A 26,506-nucleotide genomic window follows, 5' to 3' on the forward strand; every position below is an offset into this window, starting at 1 on the left:
TCCCCGTGCAGCAGGCACTTTTCCTACCGTGCCATCCCCCAAACACAAGCACACCCAGATTTTAAGGGAAGCAGAAAAGCCAGCTCTCAGCCAGCTAATGCTGGAAGATGTGAGAAGGTCATTGTACATGCTATGGACTGAGCTGGGTCCTCTCACACTTGCCCTAAGGGGAGATACGTGGAGTCAGTTCTTGGGGGGGGAAGATGCACCTACAGTAAGAGGAGACCATCAAGCAGGAGCTGTTGAGGAGGGGACCAGTGGGTGTCCTTTCAAGAAGAGACACCATGCTCTCTCACCTACCATAATGCCCTCCATGGAATAGCTGGGTGAGAATGTGTGAAGATGGTGATAGTCTGTAGTCAGGGGAGCATCCTCACCAGGCCCCTGGACCCCTGATCTCGGCCTCTCCAAAGTCCAGCCTACAGCGAGAAGTCACTCCATCTGTGGTTTCACAACCACACGCATCTTGTGACTCACCGAGATGGCAGGTTTCCTAGCCAGACCACAGCAAGGGGAAGTCCAGACTGCCAGGGACAGTTTCTGTTACTCTGTGGGGACATATACATATCCCTCTTCTGACTCTTTAGAGAGGTTCTTAAGGTAAATGGTAGGACCGAGGCTTACAATACCACTGCAGGTCTGCTGGTTATGCAGAAAGCCAGTAGAGGCAGAGGGCTGTGGCATTGTGTCATTATTGTCCCTGTGGGTGGCGATGGAATCGCTCTCCATGCTGAGTACTGAGAACAGAAAAGCCAAGGTCACAGGTGCCAGTGGAGAGCCAACTGTTACCCTGAAGTAGACATGGGTGGTTCTTATCTTATCCCTGTCCCACCCAATGCTCCCTTCTTGCAACAAACATTTTAGAAAGTCCTTTGTAACTGTGAAGATGAACTCGCATGACATTTAACCAGCTTATGTAATCTGTGTGTGAGCATGCATTTGGAGGCCAGGGGTCAGCCACTGGCCTCCTTCCTTGGTAGCTGTCCACTGTGGGTTTTCTGGTTTTGTTTTATTGTGTTCTGCTCTGTTTTGTTTGACACAGGGTCTCCCATTGGCCTGAGGCTTGCTGGTCTAGGTAGACTAGCTGGCCAGCAAGCCCCAGTGATCTTCCTGCCTCTACTCCCCAGGGTGAGGATTACAAGAACGTGTCACCCATCTGGCTGTTTATGTGGACTCTGTGGATTGAATGGAGGTCCTCCGGCTTGTGTGGGAGGGACTTTACCCATGGAGCCAACTCTTCAGGCCCTACTTATGCATAATTTTAAGTCAAACAAAATGCTCTTAGTATAAGCCTGTGGAGAGCACATCTGATACTCTATGAAACATTCTTCTGCAGCAGCCCGGGCTTCTGGGCAGCACAGCTGTCCCGGGCAGCATGACTGGATCAGTTACTTTCGTGTAGCTGTGATCACACCTGACAGAAATAATTAGGGACGGGGATATTGGCCTTGGCCCATGGTTTCAGTTCGTCATGGCGGGGAAGCGTGTAGGAGGAACCTGTGTTCGTGGTGGTGGGTGTGTGTGGTGGCCGCTGTTCACAACACAGAGGGTCACAGAGCAGAAAGCCAGGCGAGAGCTAGGGTCCAGGGATGTCCTGTCCCTCCTCCCTCCAAGTAGACCCTACCTAAGGTTCTGTAGCCTCCCAGAATAGCATTGCTAATTAAAGTGCCTTCCAAGGGCCCTGGACCACCCCTGCATCACTCCCTTCTACAGAAGCAGCTGCAGGCTTGAAGAGAGATGGGTGTGGTGCAGGAAAACCATCCATCATGCATTCAGCAAACACCCCCAAGTGCAGCGGCAGCAGATAGGGTGTGTGCTATGCGGCTCTAAGCCCGTAGCCAAGGCTGTATGGACTTCGCATCCCAGGAAGGAGGCACTGAACTTTTGCTCATCCAGTCACACGGTGCTGCGGGGTGTGTGGTTTAAACTACAGAACCTTGTTAGCTCGTGGTCAGAGGTCTGGAAGGGCTGCATAGCTGACGGTTTCTAAGGCTCTTCCAGGTTTGGGCCAGCCATCCCAGTGCAGGCAGTTACATGGCCTTTCCTCTGCACAGGCCTGGGAAAAGATCTCATTCTTATAAGAACATGTGCTATGGCCTGTGACACTTGTGTCCCTCCCTAGAGTCCCCCTCACCAAATACAGTCACCCTAGAGAGGTGAACTTCAGTATACAAACCGGGGGTACAGGGTTCGGAGCACAACAGTAAGGAAGCCAGCAAGTGTCGGGGGCTTTTCCAGCTGTGAGGCATGGGTGCTCCAGGGAGCACACCCTGAGAGGAAGAGGAGCACAAGGAGTTCTTCAATACAGCACATCACAGGGAGTCCAGAGGCCGAGAGATCAGGGAACAGGGTCCAAGAGGATGGAAGGGTAATAGAGGGAGGCCTAACAGAGCCTGCCAGGCAGCTGGTTTGGGATTTGACCCTGGAATCTCAAAAAGTCATCAGAATGTCAGACAGAGGAGGTGACTTGGTTTGTATTTCAGAGACCAAGTGACCAGTGTGGAATGAAGGGACAGTGGGAGGTCAATTTATTTGCATTTGACATTTTGTGGGGTGTGTGTGGGGTGTGTGTGTGTGTGTGTGTGTGTGTATGTGTGGTGTGGTATGTGTAGTGTGTGTGTAGTGTGTGGTATGTGTGTTATGTGTGGTGTGTGTAGTGGTGTATGGTGTGTATATGTGTTATGTGTGGTGTGTGTGCATGGTGGGTGTAGTGTGTGTGTGATGTGGTACGTGTATTGTTATATGTATATGTGTGGTATATGTGCGGTTGAGTGATATATGTGTGCTGTGTGTATGTGTGTGATATGTGTAGTGTGTGTGGTGTGTGTATGTGGTACGTGTGGTGTGTTGGTGTGTACATGGTGTGTATAGTGTGTATGTGTGTATATGTGTTATGTGTATGTATGTTTGATGTGTGTGGTTGAGTGATGTGTATGTGTGTGTGTGTGGTGTAGTGTTGTATGTGTTATATGTGGTATATGTAGTTAAGTGATGTGTGTGTGTGGTGTGTGTGTGTTGTTTGGTATGTATGTAGTATTTGTGTGTGGTGTATCCTGTTTGGTGTATATGTTGTGTGTGTGTGTGTGTATGTTGTGTGTATATGTGTGTGGTATGTGTAGGGTGTGTGTGGTGTGTGTTTTATGTGTGTGTGGTATGTGCAGTGCCAAAAGAAGCCAGAAGAGGACACTGGATTCCAGAGCTGGAGTTAGAGGTGGTTGTGAGTGGCCTGGTGTGGGTGCTGGGAACCCGAGTCCAGTCCTCTGTGAGAGCAGCATGAACTCTCAACTGCTGAGCCACCTCTCCAGCCTACTTGTTGGCATTTTTATTTCAGATGTTTCAAAGAAATGGGCGCTAAACCTGGACTAAGGTCTGTACCTAGAGTCTGCTGAAAGGTGACAGAAAAGTCAGTTTCCTGCCCACAGTAGTTCAGGGGGTGGGAGGATGGGAGGGACCCATGGAAGCCTAGGTTCTGCTGCAGTGAGTCCTTCCAGAACAAGCAAGGAGCCCAGGACTCAGCAGACAACCCTCTGCTGAGGAATCCAATGAGATCCCTAAGGTACAGCAGCCAGGAATGGGAGACATAGCCTTCGTCAGCCCAGGAACCCTCCTGAGAGGCAGGCAGGCAGGCAGGCAGACAGACAGACAGGCAGACAGACATCAGGCTATAAACTGCCTCTCCACTCAGAAATTGCTCATGGTCAGGACTGAAGCCAGGATGTGGGATACACGATGAACCCTTGGAACAAATTGATTTCATTTACTGCTAAGAGCTCGGGCCGTGAAGGGGAACCAGAGCCAGCTGCCCCTAGACAGAGCTTCTTACCCTACGCTGAGAAACCACACGGACTTCCCCCTTCTCAGAGTGCCATGTCCTATGTGGTGGCCTCAGATGCCCCTGAAGGCAACCTGGTTCTACCCACCTAGATCCACCTGGCTTTTCCTATTGCTTGGAGTGGCTCAGATGCTTATTTTAAATAGTGTGTTAGTGTGAACCTTTCTAGAACTTTCTCTGTGTACTTATGTGGGGGGTGAGTGTGTAAAATTCTGTCCACTTTATCTTCACCATTGGACAGCGTGTGTTGGAGGCCATCTGCGGACTGTTTTTGAGAACCATCTTGGTGTCTGGTCTGACTTCCTGGTACTGAGCAGAGACAGCTAAATGGTGTAGCACCCCAGTCCTGTTGCCCGCCGGCACACAGCTTCAGGCAGACCTCTCCTCTCAGACCGGATGGTCTTCTCTGGGAAATGGTCAGCTGCAGCCTCTGCTGTAGGCTGGGTGCAGGCTATGCGGGCTGGGGCTGAGCCCGGGCCTGGGATGAAGTCTGTGCTTGGTCAGCAGAAACTCCGCCCACCACACCTCAGCCATGGCTTCCCACTGATGGGACATTTTCAACCACGCCAACCATTTTATTTCACACCTCCTCTGAAGCCCACAGTCTCTGTTTTTCTGTTCCAGAAATTTCTACCCTGCTGAAATTTGGGTTGGTGCAACACCCTTCCGCCTGGTCCTGGAACCCCCACATTTATGTCTGTGTGTATTCATGAATATGTGAGTTCGTGTGTATGCACACGGGTCCGTACACATGTGTGTGTGTCCTTCTGTGGTACCCAGAGAGCCACCCAGCCACACCTCTGCTGCTACCATGAACTGTAGCTGCTGGGCCTGACTGTTCAGAAAGACTGCAAAGCCCCCACAGATGCAGCCGGGGTCACTGCTGTCTATCTGAGTCCACACCCGCTGCTCTCCTGGCCTTGTGACACACCCCTGTGACCAAGACAGGCACAGGGATGAAAAAAGCCCAGAGGGGAGCCCCACCTCGGCGCCAGCAGAGGGGCCTGTCCTCCAGACCCAGATGCTAGGAATTTGCTTCGCCGCGGAGAGTACAGCTGCTCAGTCTCGGTGTCAGGTGACCAGCCAGGGTTGCTAGGCCCTTAGAGCTGCAGCGCTGAATGTTGGGAAAGATGGGCAGGGATCTAGGCAGGTCTGAAGGTGACAGCCGGGTCCAGATACTGGTACCTGCCCAGCATAGAACAGGTCAAGAAGACATACAGTCCTGCTGGGAAGTGCTGGAATGGCAGTGTGCAAAATGGGAACACTGGACCATTTGTGTGTGTGTGTGTGTGTCTGTGTGTGTGTGTCTGTGTGTGTGTCTGTGTGTGTCTGTGTGTGTGTGTCTGTGTGTGTGTCTGTGTGTGTCTGTGTGTGTGTCTGTGTGTGTGTCTGTGTGTGTGTCTGTGTGTGTGTGTCTGTGTGTGTGTGTCTGTGTGTGTGTGTCTGTGTGTGTGTGTCTGTGTGTGTGTCTGTGTGTGTGTGTCTGTGTGTGTGTCTGTGTGTGTGTGTCTGTGTGTGTCTGTGTGTGTGTCTGTGTGTGTGTCTGTGTGTGTGTGTCTGTGTGTGTGTCTGTGTGTGTGTCTGTGTGTGTGTGTCTGTGTGTGTGTGTCTGTGTGTGTGTCTGTGTGTGTGTCTGTGTGTGTGTCTGTGTGTATGTGTCTGTGTGTGTCTGTGTGTGTGTGTCTGTGTGTGTCTGTGTGTGTGTCTGTGGTAGTGTGCAAAATGGGAACACTGGACCATTTGTGTGTGTGTGTCTGTGTGTGTGTGTCTGTGTGTGTGTGTGTCTGTGGCAGTGTGCAAAATGGGAACACTGGACCATTTGTGTGTGTGTTTGTGTGTCTGTGTGTGTGTCTGTGGCAGTGTGCAAAATGGGAACACTGGACCATTTGTGTGTGTGTGTCTGTGTGTGTGTCTGTGTGTGTGTCTGTGTGTGTCTGTGTGTGTGTCTGTGTGTGTGTCTGTGTGTGTGTCTGTGTGTGTGTGTTGTGTGTGTGTCTGTGGCAGTGTGCAAAATGGGAACACTGGACCATTTGTGTGTGTGTCTCTGTGTGTGTGTGTCTGTGTGTGTGTCTGTGTGTGTGTGTCTGTGTGTGTGTCTGTGTGTGTGTCTGTGTGTGTCTGTGTGTGTGTCTCTGTGTGTGTGTCTCTGTGTGTGTGTCTGTGTGTGTGTCTGTGGCAGTGTGCAAAATGGGAACACTGGACCATTTGTGTGTGTGTCTGTGTGTGTGTCTGTGTGTGTGTGCCTGTGTGTGTGTCTGTGTGTGTGTGTCTGTGTGTGTCTGTGTGTGTCTGTGTGTGTGTCTGTGGCAGTGTGCAAAATGGGAACACTGGACCATTTGTGTGTGTGTGTGTCTGTGTGTGTGTCTGTGTGTGTGTGCCTGTGTGTGTGTCTGTGTGTGTCTGTGTGTGTCTGTGTGTGTCTGTGTGTGTGTCTGTGTGTGTGTCTGTGTGTCTGTGTGTCTGTGTGTGTGTCTGTGTGTGTGTGTGTCTGTGGCAGTGTGCAAAATGGGAACACTGGACCATTTGTGTGTGTGTGTCTGTGTGTGTGTCTGTGTGTGTGTCTGTGTGTGTGTCTGTGTGTGTGTCTGTGTGTGTCTGTGTGTGTGTCTGTGTGTGTGTCTGTGTGTGTGTGTCTGTGTGTGTGTGTCTCTGTGTGTGTGTCTGTGTGTGTGTGTCTCTGTGTGTGTCTGTGGCAGTGTGCAAAATGGGTACACTGGACCATTTGTGTGTGTGTGTGTCTGTGTGTGTGTCTGTGTGTGTGTGCCTGTGTGTGTCTGTGTGTGTGTGTCTGTGTGTGTCTGTGTGTGTCTGTGTGTGTGTCTGTGTGTGTGTCTGTGTGTCTGTGTGTCTGTGTGTGTGTGTGTCTGTGTGTGTGTGTGTCTGTGGCAGTGTGCAAAATGGGAACACTGGACCATTTGTGTGTGTGTCTGTGTGTGTGTCTGTGTGTGTGTCTGTGTGTGTGTGTCTGTGTGTGTGTGTCTGTGTGTGTGTCTGTGTGTGTGTCTGTGTGTGTCTGTGTGTGTGTCTGTGTGTGTGTCTGTGTGTGTGTCTGTGTGTGTGTCTCTGTGTGTGTGTCTGTGTGTGTGTCTGTGGCAGTGTGCAAAATGGGAACACTGGACCATTTGTGTGTGTGTGTCTGTGTATGTGTCTGTGTGTGTGTGCCTGTGTGTGTGTCTGTGTGTGTGTGTTTGTGTGTGTCTGTGTGTGTCTGTGTGTGTGTCTGTGTGTGTGTCTGTGTGTCTGTGTGTCTGTGTGTGTGTGTCTGTGTGTGTGTGTGTCTGTGGCAGTGTGCAAAATGGGAACACTGGACCATTTGTGTGTGTGTGTCTGTGTGTGTGTCTGTGTGTGTGTCTGTGTGTGTGTGCGCGCGTGCACACACACACGTGTGCATGTGCATGCTTGCACTCGGATCTGCATATTTTGTAATCTTCCCTTGCCTCCACTCCTGCTTCAAGGACAGTAGTCAGTACCACATTGAACTCCTACAAACAGGAAAGAAGTCTGAAGCTATGAAATCCCTGAAGCCTTGCATGGTGCCCAGTGTCACTCAGTGAGCACCAGTCAGAAGCTTGGGGAACTCTGTAGCTTATGATTCTTTGTATGACTTCCCTATGGTGGTGACAGGTCCTAGGAGTGCTTATGATCCTCTGGGACAAGGAGAGGGTGCAGAGGCCTCCTAAAGATAACAGGCGGGGTTGGGGATTTAGCTCAGTGGTAGAGCGCTTGCCTAGGAAGCCCAAGGCCCTGTGTTCGGTCCCCAGCTCCGAAAAAAAAAAAAAAGATAACAGGGGGCCCAGCACTGCTCTTCTAGAAGGATGGCTGCAGTCTCCCATGACAGGTGCCAGCAAACCCTTTCTATAAAGGTCCCACTAGGAAACATCTCAGGCTTTGAAAGTCTCTTGAGGTAGCTCACCTCTGCCTGAACTGCACAGAAACAAGGCCTGGCTGTACGCCAAAACAATTTAATTACACCAATGGGCGCCAAACCTGAGTGTGCCGGCTCCCCATACCTATGCGAGGTCTGGAGAGCAGCTGTGGTTGCCACCAATGCCATCCCCACCATTGATTCATAACAAACAAGCCAGGGGCAAGTATACCTGTCTGGCACCTCACGTGTCAATGTGGCAATGAGGTTAGAGTGGCCAGGTCATTCCAGGCCAGAGTATGCAAGGGCCACAATGAGACCCTCAAGAGTGGCCTTGCCTCCTACTTTGACAGTGTTCAAACCAGGGGACATTCCATTAGGAGATGTCTACGAGGTCTGCAAATGAGTGGAGGCCCCTGCCAGCCCACAGTGGGCATAGAACTAGAGAAACAAATCTCTGTGTGTTGAATATGAGCTGCGGAGACTGAGGGAATGCTAGTTACCACATCTTTAAAATCCCTGCAAATATTTTTTTTTTCAGAAAAAACATTGGCAACCCCTGGGTACGGGGAATCGGCAGGCAAACGTCTCTAGGGAGGACTGAAAACATTTGTTTTCTGTGCACTTCTTAGGGCAAGTGGTGTGGATTCTTCAGTGGGGAGGTGAAGTTTTCTCCTCCGTCAGTGGGTCAACACCATGATGATCTTATAGCTTTATAGTGATTTGCTTTATGGAAATTAACGCAAGAAAATGAGAAGATTGAACGGAATAGATTTGAGAAAATGGTGACACTGTGAGACCCCTAGGGTCGTGTAAAGTTGGAACTCAGAAATCTGGTTCTGTATCTTCCCTTCACTGACACAGAGGTCAGGACTGGGGAAGGGCCCTCCTCACCAGCGGTGACTCAACTCCTCAGGGATCAGGATTTACAATTCAGAACCAAGGTCATCCTTGTACCCATGACACTGTCCCCACCGGAATGGGTGGTGGCCATCAACAGGCCACTGTGTTTGCGGTAGGGAAGGATTGTGTCTGTGGATAAAACGGTGTGAGTTCACGGCCTCTGTTCTCCAGGTAGCCATGCGTCTACAGTGAAGGTGGTGGTGTCTGTGCCCGTCTGCCCCTGGTCTGATAGCTCCAGTGGCTTCCAGTGTCTTTGATTCATAACAGCCCATCTCTGACTCGCTCACCCCCACCCAGCACCTTTCCTGGGGGTCAGCACCCAAGTTTTTCCATTCTTATAACACACCCTAATCCTGTGGCCTCGTTTAACTTCACAGCATCTGTGAAGGACGCTTTCAAATGAGATCACATTCAGGGCTACCAGGTTTAGGACTGAATCTGTCTTCGCGGGGAGGACACAAGTCAACCCTAACATCCTCCTCTGGTGTTTTTTGCTGAGCAGTGACAGGTTGAGTCCCCCTGAGACGCCTAGTCTTTGCAGAAATTGAAACCACCCAGGCAAGGGGGGGCCGAGGAGGCCGCTGGGGCCAGGCAGCAGCTGGCCAGCATTCGTCTCGGTCCCAGGCGGTGGTAGCCCTGCTGTCCGGACCTGGCAAGTTCAGGCTGAGAGGCCATCGCTGCCAGAGAAGGTCAGGGTACCCTCCTTACAGGATAAAAGACTGGGTCCCAGCCAACCCCTCCTGAGGCCACACAATATCTCTTTCAAAGATCTCAAAACACCCAAGCAGACCATAACGAATTGACTTTATTGTTTTAAAACCAGCCCCTTCTAGCTGTCACCACTGTTCCCCCAGGGGAAAAAAGTCATAATAAATGTCCCCACACTGTGCACCTCTGTCCTCTTCTCTAATGTCAGCCCTGAGGGCACTGCAATCTCTGCAGTGCCCTAATGCTCGGCATTTATTTAACATTTAGCTGTGACCATTTTGATCACCTCACCACCCATCGGTGGCCAGTACTGAGTGAATGCAGCCATTTCTGATTGGAGACTTCCTGGGGACCAGGCTGAGCCTCTGGCCTCGGCTCATCCCTTTGGCCTGGGTCTCCTCTTCAGTGTTTATAAGATGCTCCCATTTGACAGACAAGAAAACTGAAACTCTGGGGAAGGCTGAGGAGATTCCAGTCAGGACAGACCAAGGAGCACAAGGTTAGGGGCAGACTGAGTTCTGGGCTTGTTTCCTTCCTTCCTTCCTTCCTTCCTTCCTTCCTTCCTTCCTTCCTTCCTTCATCTGTCTGTCTGTCTGTCTGTCTATCTGTCTGTCTGTCTGTCTTACCTCAGATGAGAATTGGCATTACACAGTCTTAGCATCTTCTGCAGATGCTTTTACCACCTTCCAGTTCTGAAGTAGGTCTAGCCTGGGATCCATGTGGCAGGGAGCTGTGCCACAATAGAAGTTGGTAATTGTCCCCAAAGCTCTTCCCATAGAGTCCAAGAAGGCCCCTGAGGTACAATGAACGGAGTTCTTTCAGGGGGGTATCTATATCTTAATGTGCAGGCTGACTGTGTGCAGAGCAGGCTGGCTGTGGGCAGAACAGGACAGCCATGGGCAGATCAGTGTGGGCAGGCCCCTGGAGTTGCTAATGGACTCTGAGCCTAGGTTTGGGTCCTGTCTCTGTGCCTACCAGGTCAGCAGAACAAGTCTGGCTTGGACTTCTGTGTTCTCCTATCGGCCATGTCTCCAGCCCTTCTGTCTTCTGCCACTTTTAAGGCCCTTAGAACCCCATAAAGCTCACCTAGACGATCCAGGAGCACCACCCTAATTGAAGGTCAGCTGACAACTGACTTTCAACGTCATCTTCAACGAGGACTGGTCGTGCGTGCATGTGTGCGTTGGCGGGAAGGGTGTTACTCTCTAATGACCATAGCTGTCACCCAGCGAGTACTGAGCCACGGCAGCCACTGCATCCCTGACACAACAGGTCGTCAGCACCGCCCTGCCCTCTGGTACACACATCTGACAGGCAGAGGTCCACAGTGATCTTCTTTTGGCTTTAGTATATGTACATGCTCCTGTGGGGTGAGCACGTGTGGGTGTGCATGTGTGGAGGGCCGGATCAATGGTTGACTTTCTCCCGTCACTGTCCACTTGACTTTTTGGAATCGGGGTCTCTCCCTGAACCGGAGCTAATTGGTTTGGCTAGGCTGGCCGGCTAAGGGGCTCCACAGAACCTCTAGGCCTCAGATGTGATCCAATTACAGGCATGGAACACCATGCCTAGCTTTTACGTGTTCTCGGGATCCAAACTCAGGTCCTCAGACACGAGCGTCTCATTCACTGAGTCACCTCCCTGTCATTGTCATTGTTTTTGTTGTTGTTGTTGCCGTTGTTGTTTAATAAAAACTCCTAGTGTTTCAGATAACTGTAGTGTCGCAGGGAAAGGCAAAGTTAGGGGCTACTGGGACCAGAGAAGGCCTGCCTGGGACGGCGACCTGAGCAAAGGGCAAAGGGCAAAGGGCAGCAGGTGGGTCCTGTGGGAAGATGCGGGGAAGGGCATTCCAGATAGGGAACAGCCCCTGCAAGGGTGATGTGCACTTGGGGGCTGGGGAATGGCAGAGTCATGGTGGACTGTGGGAGTGAGAGAGAAGCAGAGAGGCTGGGGGATGGACCAGGAGGACTTCATCTGTGCCTCCAGGAAGACAGATAAGGCTGAAGAGAGTCAAGACAGGCTCTCTGGTACCCTCTCAGGCCACTGCAGCAAGTGCTGCAACCTAAGAGTGTTGCTGTAAAATTATAAAAATTAAATGCTGTGTTTTATCCCCCACTAGGTCCGGCACCGCAGTGCCCCAAGATATCTGGTAGACATCTTCATCTCGGTCAGCAAAGCCTCTCACCCACTCTGTTCCATCCCATATCACACTGCTGAAGGCCTCTCTCTGAGCCGTCAGCAATCTCTCTACCCATCCAGTCCCCAAGGCAGGCTGCCTCCATGGCAGAAATATACATCTTAATTCCGGGGCTGCTCAGTGTCCCAGCCGCCGCACACTCTCTTAAACTTAATTCTCCACAGGAAAGAACACACAACACAATAACCTCTGATCCAATTGACAAGATATAATTGCCCACCTAGACATACAAAGCCCTGTACACGTCCATCCCTTAAGAGCATTCATAACAACCTGTAAAGGTGCAGCGTGGAATCCTAACGTCATGTTCTCTCGGTGGCTTCCCCTCCAGTCTCCTGTCCTTTCCTTTCCAGTCTCCTCTTCCCTCAAACCTTTCTCCTGCCCATCCTTCCTTCTCGTCCAATGACAGGCCTCGTTCTATCTTGTACCTGCCTCATCTGTATGACATTATCCTACATAAGAGTCTCGAGACAACCCAGGGTCATCTCTGTGTGGCTCTGGAAGCCAGAGTATGGAGGGAGTTATAGGAGGGTCCCAACAGGAAAGCCACCATGCCGCTCCCTGCCCCTCCCCCCAGCCCACCCTGTGACTGAGGGATCCCCTTAGGATGCCTTTCTCTGCCTCTCCCAGGGAGAATTCCTGGGTTTAAGGGCCCATACCTACCCAGCAGTTTCTGGGTCACAGCTGCTAAGACCCTTTCCATGAAAGGGCACATTCTTTGGGGCTTGGGTTTAGGAGGACACAGTTCAGGGCTTCACAGGTCCCAGCAAGGACCTCAGTGTGATGAATCCTCTGGGAGATAAAACTGGACTCAGGAGAGCAGTTGGAGGTTGGAGAGTGGGGGCTGCAGCAGGCCAGGAATGAGAACCACTCAAGCCCCAGAGGAGCACAGGAGAGTTCAAAAGCAACCCTGCCCAGACTAGAGGACATGTGTGTCCTGTAGCCTAAGGCAGGAGGGTCATCAGCGGTAAAAAGAGTCTCTGTGCTCCCAGCTGCACGGGTCACAACTTGTAGCTGGATAAAGAGGCTTTTCTGTATGTAGTAGTGTCCTTGGAACAGAGCCAGGAAGGACAAAGCGACCTGAAGAGGGGTGTGTGTGTGTTTGTGTGTGTGTGTGTGTGTGTGTGTGTGTGTGTGTGTGTGTGTGTGTGTGTGTGCTTGAGTACTCTTCTCCACCCCTGCAGGGAAGCCTCAGGCAGCACTGTCTTCTACCAGCCTCTTAAAAATGAGTATGGAGATTTCTAGAAAGAAGACATCAGAAAGCAGTAATGGAGGGCTGAGATGAATCCCACTCGCAGAATGTGCATGAGGTCCTGGCTCCAAGGAGGAAGAGAAAGGGAAAGGGGCCCACATTTATTATTATTATTATTATTATTATTATTATTATTATTATTATTATTATACCTTTATTCCCTCTCATACATTACATCCTGACTACAGTTTCCCCTCCCTCCTCTTCCCCCAGTTCCTCCCCTCACCAAGTTTATTGGTTTTTTTTTTAACTATTTTACCATTCGTTTGATATGTGTGGATGTTTGGTCTACATGTATGGTCCATGCACCACAAGTGTGCCCAGTCCCTAGGAGGTCAGAAGAGGGCACCTGATGCCCTGGAGCTGGAGTTAAGGATGGTTGCAACCCACCGTGTAGGATCTGGAAAGCAAACCCAGGTCCTCTGGAAGAGCAGGCAGGGCTCTTACCCACTGAGCCGTCTCTCCAACCCTGCATGCAGTCCAAGTTTTAAAAACCCATCCCAGAAAGAGCGGTCCCTTTCTGCTCTAAACTAGACACAAGCTAGCTGCTGCCTGTCTGTCTCCGAGCTGCCACCTGTCCATCCCGTGTCTCTGTGTCTTATAAGGTAACAACGTCCAGATGGCGGAGAGAATTTTTGTTTAGAATGATACTTCCTAGCAAGAAAAATGATAGGAAATTCTAGCATCTCGGGTCCACAAATAAGGTTTAATTAGTACCAGGCCACCTGCTGTCATGTCTGTGCCCAGCAAAGATGTGGGGACCAATGTCTGCACTCAGTCACAGGCCTGATGGTGCCCTCCATCTGCCTGTCTAGAAAACCTCTCCCAAAAGTCCAGAGCAGCTGCAGCATGCTGTCCCTGAGGATTTGCCACTGGCCTGCAAGCCCCCTTGCGACCATGGACACCCCCCCCAGGTTGCTGCAGAATGTGTCAGGACCTTCTGTGAGCTTCACTCCCACTGATAGAGCATTCGGAGCGGTAACTGAATTGAGCCGTTGTATCGAAGCCACAATGATTGTAATGAGTGCTGTTGGCTGAGACACTGCTTGGTCCCATTCTTGTAACCATTGGAGGTGGGGTGAGAGAGTCAGAGACCCTAGTTCCTTTCACCTGCTGGTCCACCTCATCCTTGCAGCCTCCTGGGTGAGGCCCACAGTCTCAGTCTGCCAAGGCGACCGCAGCCCCAGGATGTCACAGCTGGTAACTTCTTTCTTGTTCCAAGCACAGTTGGCAGGTCAGTGTCGATCCTTGGTTTATAGGTGGCCATCTTTCCTGTGTGTCCCAGAGGACAGGATGAATGATGTCTCTTTGACAAGGACACAAACCTCGTTCATAAAGCCCCCACTTTCCTGATGTAGCCCCCCTCTTCAGAGCCCCTTCTCCCAGGCCATCCCAGTAAGACACTGGCCTGTAGCACCCACAGCACCACATCTCAGTCCAGATAAAATCAGGATCCAGGAGGACTGAGGAAAGAGGTCAGGGCACATGCATTTTGTTTATTTGGTTTTTTTTTTTTTAAGATTTATTTATTATATGTAAGTACACTGTAGCTGTCTTCAGACACACCAGAAGAGGGCATCAGATCTCATTACAGATGGTCGTGAGCCACCATGTGGTTGCTGGGAATTGAACTCAGGACCTCTGGAAGAGCAGTCAGTGCTCTTAACCACTGAGCCATCCAGCCCTTGTTTGTTTTTTGTTTGGTTGGTTTGTTTTTAGTTTTTTGAGTCAAGGTTCCTGTCTAAGCTAGCCTCACAGTCACTGTGAGGATGACCTTGAACTTCTGATTCTCCAACCTTCACACCCAGACCTCCCATCACTCCCAGTGTGTGTGGTAGTGGGGACTGAACCTGGGGCATGAGACCCTACCAACTGAGCCCCGTTCCCAGACCACACTGGCCAGTTTGAAGGGTCTCAGTGACCAGCCCTTCCTTTCAGGGAGCCTGGTCCCTCTCATGGAAGCTCTGTCAGCCCATCTGGGGCATGGAGATCACACTGGTGAGGTATAACAGTATAACCCTGCCATGTCTCACGACCGCTAATAGGAGCCTCAAGCAACCCCTCCACCCTTGGCCTAATGTTCACTCTGTGTAGACACTAAACACAGAATATGTGTAGGAGACATGGGTGGACATTGTCTGGCAAGGACCTCAAAGCTATGATGTAAGCATGGGTGCAGCTCCAAGGTCGCAAGGTTAAAACACCGCACCCACCTCCTGACAGCAAGCAGGGGAGCAACATCCCATTGAGAGACTTTGGGATTATTTCACCTTTGAGGACAGGAGGCCATGACAGGAGAAGCAGAAATAAATCCCGCTGAGATAAAAGCCAGGGCTCGCAGCTGCTGCAAGCATCACCCTCTAGTAGCAATGTGAGATTTTAGGGCAAGTAGTGAGTTATAGCTTGGAGAACCCCAGAACTTGAGGCTTTGATCTGAAAGCAGAGACAGCGTGAGAGGCTGTGGCCGTAGCCTAAGTGATCTCCGTCTCTTCCTGGGGGACACTAAGGAAGGCCCTCAGAATGTGTGGGTCAGCGGGGCGTCTTTGCTTCTGCCTAGAAACCCAGAGCAGGCAGCTTTGTGGGGGCTGGGCCGAGCTGTGCAGAGGACCCAGCTGCATACAGTGTTTTATGAGACTAGCTCTGGCACCGACAGACACGGCCTGTGTGACCTCAGAGGCTTCCCCAGGTCGCCTGTGAGGTCATTTCACCGAGTCTGCATTCTCTGAAGAGAACCAATTTGGAGAAGTGTCTCTTCACTCCCAGGAAGTGTTTGCCTAGAGACTTTAGCATGGCTTATGTGACAGTCACCCCGTCACAAACTAGACATAGGCCTCTGTTTCTCCCGAGAATACCCTGGCTTCTGTCAGACTGTTTCCTATTTGCTGGGCACAGGCAGCCAGGGGTTATTAAAGTATATTCTGTAGGCCTGAACTCTCATGTTGTCCTTGGGCTCAGGGCTAGAGTCTCGAGAAACACCCAAAACTAACACAAGAAGTCCCCTGCTGTGGCAGAATCACATGATGTTTACTGTGGGTTTTCCTGTGCAGCCCAAGCTGGCCTGGACCTATGGGTATACACTGACCAGAAATTAACTCAAAATCATACACGTAGTGACCATGTAGTGACCTGAGATGTTCCTGGCAGCATTTGTATCATGGCATGGCTTCACTGGCACTTTGGATCGGACCATACACTGTGCATGCCGTCTGTGGTGGTTTGAATAGGTGTAGCCCCCATAGACTCAAGTGTTTGAATGGTTGACCCATAAGGAATGGCACTATTAGGGGGTGTGGCCTTGTTGAGTGGGTGTGTCTTTTGTGGGTGTGGCCTTGTTGAAGGTGAGGCCTTGTTGAGTGGGTGTGTCTTTTGTGGGTGTGGCCTTGTTGGAATGGGTATGGCCTTGTTGGAGGAAGTGCATCACTGTGTGGGCGGGCTTTGAGGTCTCCTCCGCTTAGGCCCCGCCCAGTGAGGATGATAGTCTCCTGGTTGTCTGCAGCTGGTAGGTAGCTGTGATGCTGGAGAAGCAGCTGAGAGATCTACATCTAGTTCTGCAGGCGGCTGAGAAAGAAAGAGACACTGGGACTGGTTTGGGCTTCTGAAAACTCAAAGCCCACCCTCCGTGACACACTTCCTTTAACAAGGCCACACCTCCTAATCCCTCTCAGGGAGTACCACTCTCTAATGACCAAGCATTCAAATATATTAGCCTGTGGGAGCCATTCTTATTCAGCCACCGCACTCAGCCCCTGCACAAGGACCGGCTGGAATCCTGAGTCTACCTGCTCACATGTTGGTCTCAGAGCCCAGAACTCAACATGAATCATCAAGTTCTGTACCCTTTAACGCTATTACTATGTAGCCGAGGCTAGCCTCTGACTCATCATGATCCTCCTCCTTCTCAGCCTGCCAAGTGCATAAAGAATGAAAATCCTAGCTATAGTTTGTTGATCGCCTACTCTGGGTAGCTCTGCCGTTGATAGCCCTGGTTTCCTAGAATCCTTGTCAGATACCAAACGACTCACATTTAGCTCCATTTTGCAGAAGAGAAACTGGGGCTTAGCTAGGTCACCCGATTGTTGACAGGTGTCAGGGAAAAATCATCGATTACATGTGGGTTCCCTCCTGACTCTTGTCAGGACTCTTGTCAGTTGACTCTTGTCAACTCATGTGGGTTCCATCCCACCCTCTTCTGTGTGGGGGATCTGAAGGCTCCATGTTTGGCTTTCTCTGATGTGTGGTTGGGGTTGGGGAGAATGAAGGAAGCCCATGATGAAGGCCTGAGGTGGGGATGGGACCAGAGCGGGTTCATGTGGGCCAGGGCGTGGGTGGGGCCAGGGCAGAGCAGGGCAGGGCCAGAACGCAGTGGTTTGGGCCAAGCCAAGGGGTGGAGCCAGGGTGGGATGGGGCGGGGCCAGAGCTTGGCGGTGTGGACCAGGCCAGGGGTGGAGCCAGGATGGGGTGGGGCAGATCCAGGGCTGGGTGGGACCAGGCAGCCAGCTCTTACTCTTCAAAATTTTGCCTTCTAGGAACAGACAAAACATACATTTAAAAGGATTTTTTTTTTTAATCTGAAGAACTAGATGTAAACCCTGGGGTTTGTGCCGTTCAGTCACCTCAATCCTTAAGCTTAACTCCGGCACCTACACAGTCAGAACTAGCAGTGTTTTCCTAGACAGTTTAGGATTTAAAACAGGGTTCTTTACTTTGTTTCTTCACACTCTGCAGTATCCCAAGCCTCGAGTGAAGTTGAACAAGGCAGTTTAAAACGTGGGAAGGGTAAGCACACTTCCAAAGGTGCTCTCTAGACCTGAGGTTTAGACCACTGGGTACATATATTTGCAATACACTGGCTACTGAGAACAGAACTTTGGGCTCAGGAGAGAGATGATTGAAGCCGTTACGACACAGAAGAATCGGCAATTACACACTGTAAATATAAGGACACTTCCTTCTGCCTGCTGTTTGCAAAAGCTCTCTGGCAAGATCTTTTACAAAGAACCACTTTTTAAGTGTAATTTACGTACCTAATGCATGCGTCCTGAGATGTATGCATGAACCTCCAAATGCCTTCCTGTGTGTTTAGAAAATACACAGCATCTTTAGCAATCTTTAAAATATAAACTTGAGAACATACACACGGGAAAAAGTGGGAAACAGACTAAGAAAGTCTACGGCTTGCTGGGCTGTGGGTGGTGTCTAGGACCCCGGGGTGGGCGGGGCTTCTGGGCGCCTCCCATCAAATTGATTTTTTTTTAACAGAAGTCCTACATTCCCTTCCCCCAAGTTCTGTTCCTATCACCCCCAGATACATTCCAGGTAGTCGTGACTCCTGCCAGAAGGGTTTCAGTCTTTGCGTTTTTAAATATTCCTTTTGAATTTATAATTGCACTTATTTGCGTGCGTGTCAGAGGACAATTTGTAAGAGTTGGTTTTCTCTTTCCGCCATGTGGGTCTGAGGATCGAACTCGGGCTCTTGGACTTGGCAGCAGACACCCTTTGCATACTGAGCCATCTTGCTGTCTGGCCATCAGCCTTTAAGTTTTAACTGCTCCTCTGTCAGACTTTATTACAAAGATCCTGAATATCTTGTGGACCTGACCTGTGGAGCCCTCTGCTTTGGGAAAAGAAGTTAAGTAGCATGGTGAGGGGTTCCACCCAGAGTTATTTCACAAGGCTGTTTTCAGAAAGCCTGACGCAGATGTCCCATCTATGGGTGGCAACTAGATCACTTGAATGGGGAATTTGGTTTGGTTTGGGGGGCGAGCTAGCTTTCTGCTTCTGTTTTGTCTTGTGTGCAGAAATACCCACGCCTACCCACTCTCTACCCATGCCCGGTACGGACTCTGATCCAAGGAAGGGAGGAGGAGATGTCTCTCTAGCAGTTCCTCAGACACCGCCCCAGGACCTGGGGGACTTAGAGAGATCCTGAACGGTGACTGGGGAAAGCGTGCAGTCAGGGAAGGCTTAATCTGAACTGAGGTCCAAAGGAGGAAGAGGAAATAGAAGGACAAGGAGAGTAAGAGACAGACACGGGACCCCACTGGGACTTTCTCCTGACTTCCGTTACACAGGGCTCCTCAATCCTAAACGTCACACACCTTACCCATCCCAGTATGACCCACTAGGATCCACTCTGACCCACTGAGATCCCACTCTGTCCTCAAGGCTGGTCTGCACACATGCACAAGAAGGCCTGGTTGGAAAGTCTAAGGCTAGCCCATTTTACTCAAGGTCATCTCTCTGGTCCTGGTTGAAGGGACTCTGACCAGCTTGATTGAGTGTGGCAAACATGTGTCTCTTATTCTCTGCCCTCTGTGCCTCTGGAGTAAGTAAATCTCCTTTGTGCCGAGAATGTGGTCTTGGGGGTTCCTGAGTCAATATTTTTCTTTCACTGGTTGCCATGGTGACCCTACCTGCCCCAGGACAACTCCTTCTCTTCTGTGTGCACCCAAGGAAGGCTGACTTAGGGCAGACTTGAGCAAGGGTGGTCACAGTCGGTCTCCCGCTCTTTCTCAGAACAGCGCATTGTTTATTTTCCTTTGGTGACTCGGGGTCATCTGAAGAATGGACAGCTGAACAAAGCTTAGTGAGAAGACGTCACAGCCCAGCAGGGAACCCCTCCTGGGCCAGAAAGATGGGGTAGGAAGTCTTGGACAACAGCGCGTGCGGCCTCGAGTGGTTTCACAGACTCGTTTAGATGGCTGTTAGACACAGACATTGCTGGCTGGGACAATGTGGTGAGGGGTAGAAGGGGGGAAGGCTGGCAGCAGCAGGTTCTGCCAGAGCTCTCCCTTGTCCCCACCCTCTCTCAGAGACAGAATGCTCTCTCTCCTCTGGGCTCTGACTAGGATATTCTGCCACCCCCACCCCCACCCCAGCCTCTTCTGTGGCTAGATGTGTCAGCATGACAGGTTCTAGACAAGAGAGAGACGGACCTGGCAAATTCAACTTCCTGGTTGTGCTTTTACAGGGCAGACAGGGCCCAGGGATCTTTCTGCCTCAGCTACTCCAGTGCTGGGATTCCAGGCAGTGGCACCACGCATGGCTTTTTGTAGAGGTGTTAGGGATCTGAACTCAGATCCTCATGCTTGCAGGGCCTGAGCACTTTATTCCCCTGTCCTGAGACGCTGAGGAAATCCACTCTGGGCTCCTTTCGGCCTCTGTCCCTTCTTTTCGTTTAATTCCTCTCAGTTCTCATCACTCACAGGCAGAAACTGTGAGATGTCTGAAATGGGTTTTCTCTGTGTTTTTTTCTTTTTTCTTTTTTTTCTATTACTGTAAGGAAACACTGGAGGCAGGTTAACCCTATAAAGAAAAAAGGTTTGATTAAAATCGTAGGCCCAACATTCAAGATAAGGCTGCCCCAGGTGAACAAGGAAGGCCCTTTTGACAGGCACCATGTTGCCTGAGGTGTGTGTGTGTGTGTGTGTGTGTGTGTGTGTGTGTGTGTGTGTGTGCATGTAAATGAAAGATTATATCAGCAGGCAGAGGATAGGGTGGCCATGCTGGCTCTTCTGTGACTCTCTTACAGCTAGCTAATCGAGGAGTCCCATGAATGAGACCCTCTGAGCTCCTAGGACCTCCCAACATGGGAATTCTTTCAGGACAAACTACATACAGGCCACGGGAGCACACTCTCCTCTCAGTACGGGGCACCTGCAAGTATTCAGGGAGCCGGTGTCAGTTCTGTGAACTCTTGGGTGTCACCTGTCTCCCGGGTTCACGGGCCATCAAATGGTTCTGACTTCCTCCCTGGTGGCTGCATCATTTATTCCCTGGCAGTACCCTGGTTGCCTAAGTGCTGGTCCTTGCTGACCACGAGGGCACTGTGTGAGGCTCCTGACAAGGCTCTGGGGCGATGGGCTTTCAAGATGTATACAGTGTTCCGATTTTACAAGATTCTGCAGATTTTCTAGAATGTTCTAAAAAGAAGTCTTAGTAATGGATGTTATGACGGCAGCACAGAACATAAATGCACTTGGCACTCCTTACATTTTAAACTGAATAAAATGGTGTTACATTCCATAATTTTTAACCACAGTTTAAAAAAATAAATAATTTTAGGCTGTGCATAGTGGAGCATGCCTTTATTCCCAGCACTCAGGAGGCAGAGGCAGGTGGATCTCAGATCTCAGAGTTCGAGGCCAGCCTGGTCTATAGAGCAAGCTCTAGGACAGCCAGGGCTACACAGAGAAACCTTGTCTCAAAAGAAAAGTAAATAAATAAATAATTTATTAAAAACACAGTTACCATGATCAGAAGGATACAAGCACTAACCAACAAGCCTGACAACCCCTGGAATCCACGTGGTAGAAAAAAGACCAACTCCTGCAAATTTCCAAGTTCCCTGACCTAGACTTGCAGGCAGGCACCCACGCACCTGCACTAGAATAAAACAATGTTTCAAGTTCCAGGTCGCATTTACTCCTCTCCTTAATCCCTCAAAAGAAATTCTTTTCTTTGTTTACTAAAGAAGCTAAGGAAATGTAGCCACTGGTCACTGGTTCTGCCCCCACCTCCTGACCCCAGGCCTGAGAGCCGCATCTGCTACTCCTTCTCCCTAACCTGTCCTGGGAGAGACCTAACCTGTCCTGTCCTCCTGCAGGCACCGCAGGGCTCTATCAAGGCGCCAACGGATTGACCAACACGGCCGGATTTGGGAGCGTGCACCAGGTAGAAATGGCACCTGCCAATTCTCTTCTCGCTTCTTTCTTTAACTGTTCCCCTTAACTCAAGGTGCACGACAGAGCCACCTCACACCCACGATTCCCACCAGAAAGCTGGCCTCATTCCAGGAGCCAGATCGGACAAAATAACACTAGAAATAAAATTGCAAGATCCCCAAGATGTCAGGTCTGATCTTACCTGAGCTGGAAGCATTTAGGAGCTCTTGAGTGTGGACTGTGGGTGCAGTCTATGTGCTTTCCCTGGACCACAAGCCTCTCCCAGGACAACGCATCCTGCTCCTTCTGCATCTGATGGTTGTTTCATGGGATGCTGGCCACTGTGGAAGTCACTTGGCTTTCCTTAGAGTCAGTTAAGAATCAGTCTGGAGACAGCCAGATGTGGTTGTGTACACCTGTAGTCCAGCAATCGGGAGAGTGAGGCAGGAGGTCCAGGAGGTCAGGGTCATCCTTAGCTATTTAGTATGCTCAAGGCCAGCCTGAGCTATATGAGACCTTGTCTAAAACAACCAAAAGGAATTTAACTAGGGGCTGGGGAGGATAGTTCAGTGGTTAGGAAGACTGGAGGTTGAGTTTCAGTACACACCTCAGGGGGCTCATATCCCCCTGCAACTCCAGCTCCAGGGGATCTGGCACCTTCTTCTGGTCTCCACTGGCGCATACTCCCACACAGGCATATATGGCATACTCCCACACAGGCACAGACACATAAATAATGAGCCTAAAGAGCTGGAGAGGTGGCTCAGTGGTTATGAGCACCGATTGCTCTTCCAAAGGACCTGAGTTCAATTCCCAGCACCCACTGGGCAGCTCACAACTGTCTGTAATTCCAGTTCCAGGGGTCTGACACCCTCACACAGACATGCATGCAGCCAAAACACCAATGCATGTAAAATAAAAATAAATAAATCATTTAGGAACAAAAAGAATTAGCCTACCAAAGGTAGAGGGTGTGGGCCGGTGGTAGCATGTCTGCCAGCATGCTCAAAGCTCCGGGTCCTAGCTCCTCTCGAAACAAAAGGCTCGAGTGTTGCTAATACACAAAAGTACCAAGAACAAACACTCTCCCCTCCAGCTCCATGAACGACACACACAAACCCAGAGCTTGTATCTGAAATGGGACTTTCCAGATGCAGTTCTTTTTTTTTTTTTTTTTTTTTTTTTTTTTTTTTTTTTGGAGCTGAGGACTGAATCCAGGGCCTTGCACTTGCTAGGCAAGCACTCTACCACTGAGCTAAATCCCCAACCCCTCCAGATGCAGTTCTTAACTCCAGGTAGCTGACCATCTTACTCTAGGACCCTGCCACAGATTCAGAGTCCCTGGGAACTCTGACTTAGCAGAAATGAGCTGGGGCCCAGAATCTTCTGTGAGTTTCTTGTGAGTGAATCACTGATGATGATGATGATGATGATGATGATGATGATGATGATGATGATGGTGGTGGTGGTGGTGGTGGTGGTGGTGGTGGTGGTGGTGGTGGTAGCGATGGTGATGGTGATGGAGATGATGATGGCAGGGTAGGGAGAGGGATGGTGGTTGTGGTGGTGGTGATGATGGTGGTGGTAATGGTGATGGAAATGGTGATGGTGGTGGTGATGATGGTGATGATGGTTGTGATGGAGATGGTGATGGAGATGTTGGTGATGGCAGGGTAGGGGGGGGCAGATGGTGGTGATGGTGGTGGTGGTGTTGCTGGTGATGATAGTGATGGTGGTAGTGGTGATGATGGTGATGATGGTGGAGATTGTGATGATGGGGGTGGACAGTGATGATAGTGGTGATGGTGATGGAGACGGTGGTGATGGCGGGGGCAGAGGAGATGGTGCATGACTGAGGCTGTGTTGGAAGGAATGATAGCTGAGGCTGGGGGGACATCCTGGACCCTGATATCGTAGGGACTGCTCTGTTTTGAACTTGTTCTCTGAAATGTTCTTGAGATGTCCCTCAGCCCAAGGTCTGCACTCCTCTCATGGCTCACACAGCATGACATGTCCCTCAGCCCAAGGTCTACACTCCACTCACTGCTCACACAGCATGGCATGTCCCTCAGCCCAAGGTCTGCTCTCCACTCACTGCTCACACAGCATGACATGTCTCTCAGCCCAAGGTCTACACTCCACTCACTGCTCACACAGCATGAGATGTCCCTCAACCCAAGGTCTGCTCTCCACTCATGGCTCACACAGCATGACATGTCCCTCAGCCCAAGGTCTGCTCTCCCCTCATGGCTCACACAGCATGAGATGTCACTCAGCCCAAGGTCTGCTCTCCCCTCATGGCTCACACAGCATGAAATGTCACTCAGCCCAAGGTCTGCACTCCACTCATGGCTCACACAGCATGACATGTCCCTCAGCCCAAGGTCTGCTCTCCAGTCATGGCTCACACAGCATGACATGTCCCTCAGCCCAAGGTCTGCTCTCCCCTCATGGCTCACACAGCATGAAATGTCCCTCAGCCCAAGGTCTGCACTCCACTCATGGCTCACACAGCATGACATGTCCCTCAGCCCAAGGTCTGCTCTCCCCTCATGGCTCACACAGCATGAGATGTCCCTCAGCCCAAGGTCTGCTCTCCACTCATGGCTCACACAGCATGAGATGTCCCTCAGCCCAAGGTCTACGCTCCCCTCATGGCTCACACAGCATCTCTGAGATCTCGACGAATGCTAGGCCTGGTTCTCACACTGGAGACACAGCCTTGACCAAGAGACTGTCGACCCACAGTCCTGTTCTTCAGGGTCATCAACAAATGCTCACCCTCGGGCTCTCCTACAGGCAGGAAGGCCAAGGACTTTCCTCACCTCCATGCCCCACCCTCCACACCCAACCTGGAAGCTGTTGTTAGAGATGGCTGAACTCGGCGGCCACACCACAGCTCCCAGCCCTGGGGAGACGCAGGTTCAGATGGGGATCCCCACCACCTCAGCCTTCCCGGTGTGGGTCATCTTGTCTAGTCCTGTGTCAGCCAATGCGGGGCCACCCTGTTTCCACTTGTGGCTTCATCCCTCTGTCCCCGTGTCTCCTTTACTTTCAGCCTGTGCCACTTGCACTTGGCTCTTGGGTCAGAATCCATTTATGGGAAAACTAGACATCGATCCTCTGGAAAATCGGGGTTTGCTCTAAAGAGGGAGCCCGGGCTGCCAGGCGTGGCATCTCATTCAACCCCTGTCCCTTTTTTTTTCTCTCTTGCCAGGATTACCCCTCCTACCCCAACTTCCCACAGAACCAGTACCCCCAGTATTTCAGCCCATCATACAACCCGCCCTATGTCCCAGCCAGCAGCCTCTGCTCCTCGCCCCTCTCCACGTCCACCTACGTCCTCCAGGAGGCTCCTCACAATGTCAGCCAGAGTTCTGAGTCACTGGCCGGTAAGTATGCTCTCTCAAGCTCCCAAGTGAAGCAGCTCTGCGAGCTGTCGTCCAAGAGAAACGCATGCTTGCACAGTCTTCTCTCATCACCTCTCTACCCCTAGTAACAAGCATTTATGAAGCACCTACTGTTTTCCAGGCAGTCCTTAGTTTGAACGACAAAAAGCAGGGAGGGGCTCTGAAGATTTCTTTAAAGACGCAGGTTTTTTTTTTTAAATGCATGTATGTTTGGATGGCGTGAACCGGAGTCCCATGTGTGTGCTGGGAACCGAACCGGGCTTCTCTGTAAGAACAGCGAGCGCATTTAGCCGCTGAGCCATCTCTCCAGCCCTGGGACACTGTCCATTTGGCCTTTGTAGACTGCAATCAAATAGTCTCACAGATACATTTGCAAACTGGAGTAGGAAGGACGTGCCACAATCCTCACAAGAGAAGGGCTTCTCACCCCCAGCCCGCACCCCTATCTTCCACAGAGAACAGTACAGGTCAGAGTAACAAGTATGGACTAATAACTGTGGAACTAGGATTTGAACCCAGGCCCTCAGGCTTCATCTTCTGTGCTGAGCTACTCATTGGTTATGCCCAATTGAGATGTTCCCTAAAGCTCGCAGGGGCAGGACTGGTGGGGGATGGGGGAACTAAAGCGATGGCTCAACTGTGAAGAACACTCGCTGCTCTTCCAGAGGGACTGAGTCTGTTCTCAGCACCGACCTTGGGTGGCTCACAGCTGCCCATAATTCCAGCCACAGGGATCTGACGCCCTCTTCTGGACTCTGCAGGCACTGCACACACTCATACTCAATGTAAGATAAATCGGCCTGAGAGCTAGCCAGCTACCCCTCCGGTGTCCATTCTCTCTGAGGAGGTTGAGCCGCTGTTACTCACGGGTCTCAGCCTTCTAGGATCCTCACACGACCCTGTGGTACAATCAACACTGAGGCACCGGAGTTTTAGGGAAACCCTGTATTACACAGGACTTTTAGACTCCAGAAAATAGAAAAAAAAACTATATGAAAGAAACAAAAATACTTGTGAGGCAAGTTATAAGCAGTGTTGGAGAATTAGCATGGCATAGGCCATATCCTGCCTGCTGCATCACCACAAAGAAGGGCTTCTTCCTTTTAGATCCTTCCGCCAGAGCCTTAGAGCACTCTCATTGGCCAGTTTAGTCACATGTCCATCCCACAGCCAGCCTCTGTGGCTTAGGTACAATGCTGGGATGGGAGAAGGTCTTATGCCCAAGGCTAGAGCCAGAGTAGCGTCAGCGCTGTGCCAGAACCAATAGACCAGGGGGTGGGGGGAGGGACAAGGAAACCCAGCACTCGGGAGCTACAAGACAGGGGACACACCCACACCCGTGTCCTGGATCTCACCTCAACTCTTAGCTACACAGGCCAGGGTGCTTCCAAATCTGCAATCCTCCTGCTTCAGCTTCCCAACCAGAAGTTGCTGTCTGACTTACATGTTTCTGGAGTCTTGGTTTTTTCTTCACGGAATTCATGAGGTGCTCAGATGTAGCAAAGCCACGGGGGTTTTATTTGGGGGCAAAGCAAAATCTCAGAGTAGAAACACTGCAGGGACGTGGTGGGCTCCAGTGAGGTTGCTCAAGAGCCCTATGCTACTTCCGGGGTTTCCTTTTGTGGGTCCAGGAAGAGGAGAAAGTTGGTTGCTAGGGGCAGAGTCGGGGTGATTTT

At 50.8% G+C, this 26,506-nt stretch overlaps 1 protein-coding gene and 1 long non-coding RNA gene across 14 annotated transcripts in view; one reads left to right on the top strand and one right to left on the bottom strand.

Moving 5' to 3' along the window:
- Positions 1-26,506, top strand: part of Eya2 (EYA transcriptional coactivator and phosphatase 2) — a 183,612-nt gene that overhangs the window by 98,344 nt on the left and 58,762 nt on the right. For all 13 annotated transcript variants that reach the window (XM_087647288.1, XM_087647297.1, NM_130427.2 and 10 more), the window contains 2 exon segments: positions 21,363-21,430; positions 24,638-24,812. In XM_087647288.1, coding sequence (XP_087503414.1) covers positions 21,363-21,430; positions 24,638-24,812 — 243 coding nt within the window.
- Positions 13,445-22,554, bottom strand: LOC147995811 (uncharacterized). Its single transcript, XR_015684832.1, has 5 exons — positions 22,380-22,554; positions 21,623-21,836; positions 19,171-20,062; positions 17,782-17,828; positions 13,445-14,029 (listed from the first exon to the last, which is right to left on the bottom strand). It is a non-coding gene; the product is annotated as an uncharacterized LOC147995811 (long non-coding RNA).

The sequence above is a fragment of the Rattus norvegicus genome, chromosome 3 (assembly GCF_021556685.1).
Source record: "Rattus norvegicus strain SHRSP/BbbUtx chromosome 3, alternate assembly SHRSP_T2T, whole genome shotgun sequence".
NCBI lineage: Eukaryota > Metazoa > Chordata > Mammalia > Rodentia > Muridae > Rattus > Rattus norvegicus.